This window comes from Centruroides sculpturatus, unplaced genomic scaffold, assembly GCF_000671375.1.
Source record: "Centruroides sculpturatus isolate CEXI.00-Female unplaced genomic scaffold, Cexi_2.0 scaffold462, whole genome shotgun sequence".
Classification (NCBI taxonomy): Eukaryota; Metazoa; Arthropoda; class Arachnida; order Scorpiones; family Buthidae; genus Centruroides; species Centruroides sculpturatus.
Window position 1 is genome coordinate 33,141 of NW_019385104.1, and position 8,808 is coordinate 41,948.

The 8,808-nt window shown below is 30.2% G+C and overlaps 2 protein-coding genes across 2 annotated transcripts in view; one reads left to right on the forward strand and one right to left on the reverse strand.

The window, feature by feature from the left end:
* Positions 1-330: 330 nt before the first annotated feature.
* Positions 331-2,004, reverse strand: LOC111634751. Its single transcript, XM_023379593.1, has 2 exons — positions 1,847-2,004; positions 331-1,768 (listed from the first exon to the last, which is right to left on the reverse strand). The coding sequence occupies exon 2, from the start codon at positions 1,502-1,504 to the stop codon at positions 806-808; it is 699 nt and encodes a 232-aa protein (XP_023235361.1). The 5' UTR covers positions 1,505-1,768; positions 1,847-2,004; the 3' UTR covers positions 331-805.
* Positions 2,005-3,576: 1,572 nt separating this feature from the next.
* The window catches only part of LOC111634735 (elongation factor G, mitochondrial-like), a 47,242-nt gene continuing 42,010 nt past the window's right edge, over positions 3,577-8,808 (forward strand). The window contains 6 exon segments of the mRNA XM_023379576.1: positions 3,577-3,721; positions 3,822-3,854; positions 3,981-4,100; positions 5,322-5,659; positions 5,742-5,858; positions 5,935-6,008. Coding sequence (XP_023235344.1) covers positions 3,662-3,721; positions 3,822-3,854; positions 3,981-4,100; positions 5,322-5,659; positions 5,742-5,858; positions 5,935-6,008 — 742 coding nt within the window. The 5' untranslated portion in view covers positions 3,577-3,661.

Here is an 8,808-nt window from a genome sequence, read left to right on the forward strand (position 1 = left end):
GATATACTAATATACTAATTACATGGGATATAATAATATACTACACTAATAATGGATTTTTTCATACTTTTCGGTTATCCGACTTTTCAATTATCCGACCAAACCCAGTCCCCAATTGAGTCGGATAATCGATGCTCTACTGTATTATCTTTTAGCTACATGATTAACATTTATTAGTTTTTAATTACAGTTTTTATCCGAAAACGAAAGAGAAAAAGTAAATTGGATAAGTAAATAAACTGTCATTACGAGCCTATATTACATGAGAATAAAATTGCGTTTCTTATGGAAATTACTCCATTCTACAAAATTACAGTTAAGCGATTTCTTTTTTCCCCTTTTTAAACTCTTTCCGCTCTGTTAGCTCAGTGGTCTGCTTTAGCAAATCCAGTATGAGTTTGGCCAGGCCCGTAATGGGATAGTCAGGGATGGACCTGATGCATCTAGACGTCAGGCAGCTCAGAAAAACTCCAGGAATTTTTCTGAGGTGCTTGATGTCCGGGATTTTATTCGGGAACCAGAGCGGGACCTAGGATCGTATCCAAACGGGTAAAATTCTAGCTTCAAGAAAAATAAAATTCATCCGAATCGGTTTAAAACCTCCAAGAAAGATTCCAGCAGTTGTATCTTTAATTTTTAAAAATAAAATGGAAATTCTTAATAAGCTTAATGATGATGTTGTAAGAGATTAATCGCTAGTATCTCAAGCAGCAGTAAAATACAAACTAATCCTACGAACGTTCATTTTGGCAAATACTATAAATCCCCCATTTTTTGTAAGATCCTGAGCAATTACATAGTTTTATTAAAGTTTGCGTTTGATACCATTTCTGAATAGTTGTAGCAATTGAGTTCCTACAAAATATTTCCTGACTTTTTTTATTTTGTTGTACACGTGAAAGAATTTTACCAATTGGCATCCAACATAGAATTCTTCTGAAGTGACTTCATCGGTTTTTTCATTTTCTCTGTCAAGAATATCTGAATCATCCGAATTTTTCTCTTTTGTTCTCGTATTTGAAATTATTAAAATCTGTTCGTCTTCAGCATAACGCGAAAGATATTCCTTTATATATATGCTTTCATCATCAGTTGTGACTTCATCTATATAATACATTTTATCTGCACCTTCTTCGTTTTGGGATTCGTATAGAAAAAAGTTTTCTGAACGTTTTTTCTTTTCATCTGCAAATAATTCTTTCGTATCCTTTTCTTTGTCATTAGAGAATTCTTCCTTATTTTTTGCTTTTTGTGCAGAATATTTTTCGACATCTTCCTCTTTATATTTTTGGGTATATTTTACTGAAAGTTTTCTTGTATTTTGCATGTATCCACGGAATAAAATTTTTTGAAATTCTTCATTTATTCCTCTGGATTTTACAAAGTTTTCTTTAGATTTTCTGCGAATGAAATCATTATCACGCGTTTCAGATGCAAACAATTCTTCACACCTCCAATTATGAATTATTTGGGAAGTTGAATCGGTAACTTCATTTAGAAGCATCCTTGCGTGACATGATTTTTGAATTTTTTCTTTGAATTTCTGAATTTTTTCAACATTTCTTTAAAGATAACATAAATATTTTACATTTTTTGCATTCAATGATTTACATGTAAATTTTCTTTTGTTTCCGGTTGGTTTCCGTAGCATTTTTCCTATGATTTTTCTGTGACGTTTACAATAAACATATCTAATTTACAGTACAAAACGTCTTTTCTCTAAACCATATTTGAAGATTTAAGATTGCAATTTCCGCATTTAATTTTTCTATAAAATTACAGTATATTAAAGCGAATAAATAAATAAACAAAGAACAAATTCTATAATTATTAATTTATCCTATACCGTTATTTAATTTAAGTAATTTAAAAATCCTGAAATTATCAAAGAAAAAATGCCAGTAGTTACAGTAATTATAGTGGCTAATCATTTAGACAGCTCCAACATTATCGGTTTTATTTTGAAAAACAAAACCGAAGAAAGCAAAAAAGAGCCACCTAAACAATAAGTAATAACAATAAAAACAAATACATTGTTAATAATAAGTTGCTAATAAACTAAAATCAATTAATTTGTTAAATCATTTTTTATTCGAAATTCAATACGTATATGCGAATTAGAACATAGGTTTTTTCCCCTAAACATTTCTTTACTCTCTGATTTTTGAGCATTAACTAGACTAGGTAGTGATGGGCAGGACCTGACATAACTGAAGCAGACTGCCCATGAAAAAATTTTCTGAAGATTCCACCTGGAGTCGAATATGCATCCTTCAGAACATCGGATAGATGTTTTGGTCACCATAATATTAGTCATAATATTGGCAAATTGAATTTATCACGAGATACAGTAAAAATGTAATACAGTAGAGCCCTTCAAACTCGACCAAATGTAAACCCAATAGTAAGTATTTCTGGGTGGCCGGATGGCCGAACTGTCAAGATGGCATTTTGTTATCATAAAATAATTTTAAATTATAACGGCTCATTATATAATATTTTGTTTAATGTATAGAAATTAAAAATTCTATGCGAATTTGCTATTGAACGATATTTTACTTCAATTATATATGGTAGCTCTGCTTAATGATAAAACGAAGGTAAGAACAAATAAAATATAACTAAAGTCTCGATTCAAGTTGCCCATACCTTATCACTACACTTTTATAAAGAATCAGGATGAATTCTTTCGGTACATTATTAATGGTCATAGTACCGGCTTCCAGCATTATCTGCGAAAAATATTTTGGCGTTATCCAACGTATTGCCAATGTGTAGATATTTAAATTTTGTGCCATTTTCTCTTGATGCCCTTAGTGCGGCCGCTCAGTTTGATCGTACCTATAGTCAGTACTGGAAGGTCAATAACCGAAGTGGTAAAGCACCATTCTTTTATTATGAGAAACTCGGATTCGAGTCCGAATCAAGTCAAAACCTTTGATAGAGGAGTCAAGAGAAAATAGTTAATTTATTGTTTATTAAATGCGTAAAAACGGGACATAAGTTCTTGTATGTAGCGTGTAGCGTGCAGGAAAATGACATCAAATTGACGTAATTTTGCTGCTCGCTAGACGCTACACGCAAGAACCTAAATCACAGTTAAATACTAGTAAAATAACTGTCCTATTGCATCGAGCTAGAATATACTACATAGAGTAGCCGTAACGACGCTATGTTTAAAGAAAATTGAATACATGTCCGCCATTTTATTTTTAGTCAAGAGGACGTACCATTTGTGTTGTGTAAAGGCAACAAACTAGAACATTCTAATTCGTTGTGTAAAAGTGTGCAAAGAAAGACAGAGTTTTAATCCTTAACTAAAATGGAGAGAGTCAAAATGACCCTACAACTTTTTTTTTTTTTTTAATTTTGAAAGTAAATAACACAAGGACAAAATGAGCAAAAATAAAAACGTAAAAAGTTTTAATGTAAGAAAACGTCATTATAACATTCAACTATTTAAAAATCTAAAATTATTGTTTATTTTATGTAAAAACAAATATATTATCAAAATAATTATTTAATAATATTTAAATATATAATTATAATTTAATACAAAATGAGTTCGAAAGGCGCCGTCTGCTGTTGGATATTGGTACTAATTTAAAGCATGGGAATAAATGTTTCGTAAGCTTGTAATTTACTTTATAGAAATATCAAAATGTGGCGTTTACAATTAAATTATTCACAATTATTAAAATTCCGGAGAACCTTTAACATGGTTTGTAAATTATATTTAAAGATTTATATAAAACATTGTGAATGTGAAGTTAAAATTATTTTCTTAAGGGATTTTTTAATGCAAAGATTTTCTTTCTCAGGTGTATTCTGGATATGCAACATCATCAAATGTTGTAAGTATTCTTGTAATCAATGTAATAACATTAACAATTGTTTAATAATGTTAAATAGTAATACAGTAACCTTTAAGTAATCTCATTACTGAAAGATGATAATGTTTCTTTGAATTTGCTATTTAGATCCATAAAGATGTTGAAGATATAAGAAATATTGGTATTTCAGCACATATTGATTCAGGAAAGACAACTTTAACTGAAAGATTACTTTTCTATACTGGGAGAATAAAACAAATGCATGAAGTAAGTTATGTGTAATTTTACTTGAGAGAGAAAAATAAATTAGCAGAAAACGGCATTAAAGGACTTTTAATTCGTTTGTTAGTGCTTTCGATATTCATATAAACATCGTCATCAGGCAATGACTCAAATCAAATGCTTTTTTAGAAAGTGTTTGATTTGAGTTCATTACTGCATATTGTACATTAATTATACTCGGCATGGGTACTAAATATTACATTATTTTATTAAGTACCTGTATAACATACATAACAGTGACATAAACATTCCATGCATTCCTATATTCAATGGTGAGAAAACGACATTTCTAAATGGACCATTGAGTTTCCCATTGAGACTAGTGATGTCAGCGCTGTTTCAGCATTGAGCTCAACGGTCTCAATGACCTGAAAGAACGTTGCATATTCAACAAACTAACATGGCGGCTTCCATGAAAAAGTAAATTTCGCTTATAGAAACTATTCATTCACTCTTGCTGTGGATGCTGTAATAGTGGACAAATTAATGAATGATCAGTACAGTATATGATAAAACATGTGATTGCATGATTATGTTGGATAGTTTGGTCAATATTGAAATATTAAGCTTTTTTTCATAAATTACCTCTACAAATGTGTCCAATATTGATTATGATCGATATTTGACCCTCTTTAAGTCTTCCTAATGATATAAATATTTAAGTAATTCAAATTATTAAAGAAAGACCCAGTATAGAAGAAAATGATACAGATAAGGGTTCGTTTGAATAAAAGGATTTATTCGAATAATGGTTAAGTGAGTTACTTTAATTTTTTAGCAAAACAGTCACAATTGTTGCCTTCGTAATTAAGTCGGCCGTCCTGAAAAGTGCTTAAACAACAGAAACATTTCTTTTTTTTTACAAAACACGATGTCAGCTTGTTCAACGGAGGGACTCAACAGAAAATTCACTGTTGAGTCAACCGTTGAATATAGAAACTTAAGGATTATAACTTGCTATGCAACATGCCAGTAACAAAATGCATTATTGTTACCCAAGAGTTGAGACTCTAATATTATGTAATGTTTTTGTAAACAATGCCTAACCTTTTAGTTTAAATAAAACATTTTCTTCTGTTTTTGTTCATAAAGTTTTATAATTTTGCATAATATGTATTACTATATAGTGTATATACATCAAGAATAAAAATAGATATTAAGTGGTAATTAAAATAAATTAATTATATTAAATATCCTTATTTTAAGGTTAAAGGCAAGGATCGTGTTGGAGCTAAAATGGATTCTATGGAATTAGAACGTCAAAGGGGAATTACTATACAATCTGCAGCAACTTATGTTAATTGGAAGGATACGAATATTAATATAATTGATACACCTGGTCATGTGGATTTTACAGTTGAAGTAGAAAGAGCTCTTAGAGTATTAGATGGTGCAGTTCTTGTGCTTTGTGCTGTTGGTGGAGTGCAATCTCAAACAATGACTGTATCTAGACAAATGAAACGCTACAATGTTCCAAATATAGCATTTATTAATAAATTGGATAGAATAGGTGCAAATCATTATCGAGTATTATCCCAAATGAGGTATACATATTATTTAAATATATTATCTTCATTTTGATTTATTTTTATACGTGCCATTTTTAAATGTATCAAAAACTTTCAGATCAAAATTAGGTTATAATTGTGCTTTGTTGCAACTTCCTATTGGATTAGAAGGAAAACATGAAGCTGTAGTTGACTTGATACATAGAAAAGCTTTTTATTTTGAAGGTTCATTTGGGTTAGTGCAAATTATAGATTAATTTTACATTTGTAATGAATAAATGTTTCCTTTAAATTATGTAATTATTTTATAGTGAAATTGTAGAAGAAAGAGAACCACCTTCAAATATGAAAGTAGAAATAGAAGAATTGAGACAAGAGCTGATAGGTATATTTATTTGATAAATCATTTACAACTATTAATTTATAACAGTACAGCACAAGTATTTTAATATAAAAAATTTCATAATAAGAATATTTTCTCCTTTGGTTATACTTAAATATTNAAATAATTTAATTTAAATACATTTACAATTGAACCGATAACGTCAATCAGAATCATAAAACCAATAATCAGGATCAATTAAATTATCTTCTTGATAACATTTAAATACTGGAAGTTCAATTTTAGGCACACATTGAAGTTCCTTTTCAAATGGAAACCAATGAATAATGTGTACAGCTTGACACGTTTGAGCTGCAATTTGTAATCTAGTTCCATCAAAACTGATATCTAAACTTTGTATTTCCTGCTGAGATTGCACATAAGAGGTTGTGATCTTGATCGTGTTAAGAGGAAGAAGAGATTTTAAGTCTCTTAAATCGTCATTGTCATTAATTAAAAATATATAAATTTCTCCTAATTTTGTTCCAACAATTAACAGATTTCGTTTTAAGCAGATAGCCGTTATCATTTCTACCAAAACAGAAGAACATCCGAGCATTTCCCACGAATTATATTTCTGATAAAATTGGCATTTTCTTAAAATTGTTAATTGAGTGCCAATTTCAAATATTAAGTTTCGAAAAATTGAAATATTCAAACTTCTAATATTCAAAACATTTTCAAAATAATAATTTTCTATCCAAGTCTGTTTAGTTAAATCCCAAGTAAGAAGTTGAATCCTACTCATATTCCACCAAAAGCACATAATTTTGTTTTTCCAGATATTAATATCCGTTATTGGTATCGGACACAGAGTTTGACCAAGATCTTTTACGAGTAACAAAGATCCACTCACATTCACACGAGAGACATTCCATATATAAATATTTCTATCTTGGCAAGCAACCACGATCATATTTCCAAATATTTTAATAACGGCATTCGAACAATCTGATGCCAAAAAATTTTCCCAGAGTTTAATCGGATGATGACCATGACAATTAAATTCATTAATCTGAATGCTCTTATCTAATGAAACGCTGACCACTACGTTATGTTCGGCAATCTTATTCGATCCTTTTATCTTATATGGTCCTTCGTTCTGTACGTTCATGACGCCGATGTCTTGAATAGAATTATTATGTTTGGCTAATATTCCTATACATCTTCCGCTTTCGTAAATATAGACTTTATACACTCTAACGTTTTCGGCAGTGGGCGCCAAGACGAGAAAATCTCCAGAAAGTCTCATAATACATTTATTTAAAGAATTGTTCTTGAAAGGCAGAGAAAACTTTTGATGCGGGGTCTTCTTGGCGACCGTGTGACGACTCCACCGTAAAAACAGAGCCTTCCATGCCAAAGGGGTCATCTGTCGCAGAAAGACGGCGGGCCGTGAACATCCGAAGATCTCTATCAGGACGTCCTCCGGAATCTCTCTCAAGCAGCATTTGTGCCAACATCCTAGAGTTAAATTGCTCCAAACCAAACATACTTTACTACAACTTATTAAAGATGAAAAATCTAAAAATGACAGAATGTATTCTTGAATTTCTATGGGTAATAACAGTATGCATATCTTCTTGTTATCCATTGTAATTAAAGATGAGATGATTTTAAATAACTATTTCTTTTTTTCCAAAGAAAATAATCTATAATTCTTCCATAACATATAATCATTTATATAAACTGGCTTCATTAATCTTCTAAGCTGTCATATAGAACTAACACAGAATTTTAGTTATTTAAATATATAATTCGACACTAAAACAATTTGATAAGCAAAGAATTACGGTTTAAATCTGTGTAAAAGATGAGATTTGAACACGTGATCATCCTGCATAAAATTGTAGATTTCATCAATGAAATCACAACCAAACAAGTACATCATCAGGTTTAAATATAACTACTTAAATTTCACATTTAACATCTTTAAAAATGATAATTGTACGATTTATTTTTTTAATCTTAAATAAGAAAAGAATAAAAATTATATAAAATTAACTAAAGTTTTACCCGCTGACGATTTTCCTTTCTTGCAACTTACACCTTAACCGACCATAACAACAACAGGATGTTCTCATGTAACGACGTCTCCGATTGGTCAAGGACGTCTACATATCATTATAACGACTAATGAATCGTAACGGTTTACACAAAATGTTAGGGTTAATTAGAATGTTAAAACCCGAAAAAAATTCGTTAATAATAATTTATATATATAAAAATGAATGTATGTGTGTGTCTGTCTGTCTGTCCTTTCTGCATTACCAAACCGTTTATCTGATTGCCATGAAACTATGGAAAGTTGTTCAATATACTCCCGTGTAGGTTTGTGGCATAGTACGATTGCCATAAAACTTTGGGAAGTTTTTTTTTATATATACTCCGGCATAGTACATTTAACCTACGATAAATGGCGCGCGTTTATATATTTCACTGTGCTTTCGATCGATTTCATATTGTAAACACCATTTTTTTTCTTCAAAAAATATTTTTATTTGTGCATTTGTGAACTGTTATTTACGATATTTGTAATAATTTTTGTTTAATCACTTTATTTCAGCTTTTTATTTTTTTGCTAATTATGTATTCGCTGGAACTTTGTTAAAACTTTGACTGTGTCCCAAACAACAACCGAAGTTTTAGGAGGAAATTCGCCTATTTTACCGATTTAGGGATCCCCTTTTCCAAATTTTAATATCGACTCAAAATAATTTAAAAAGACAAATTACAATAAAACGGTTTATTATCAAACTATCAGAAATTTCACAACGTGCCAAGGAAGAGAGGAAGGAGCAAT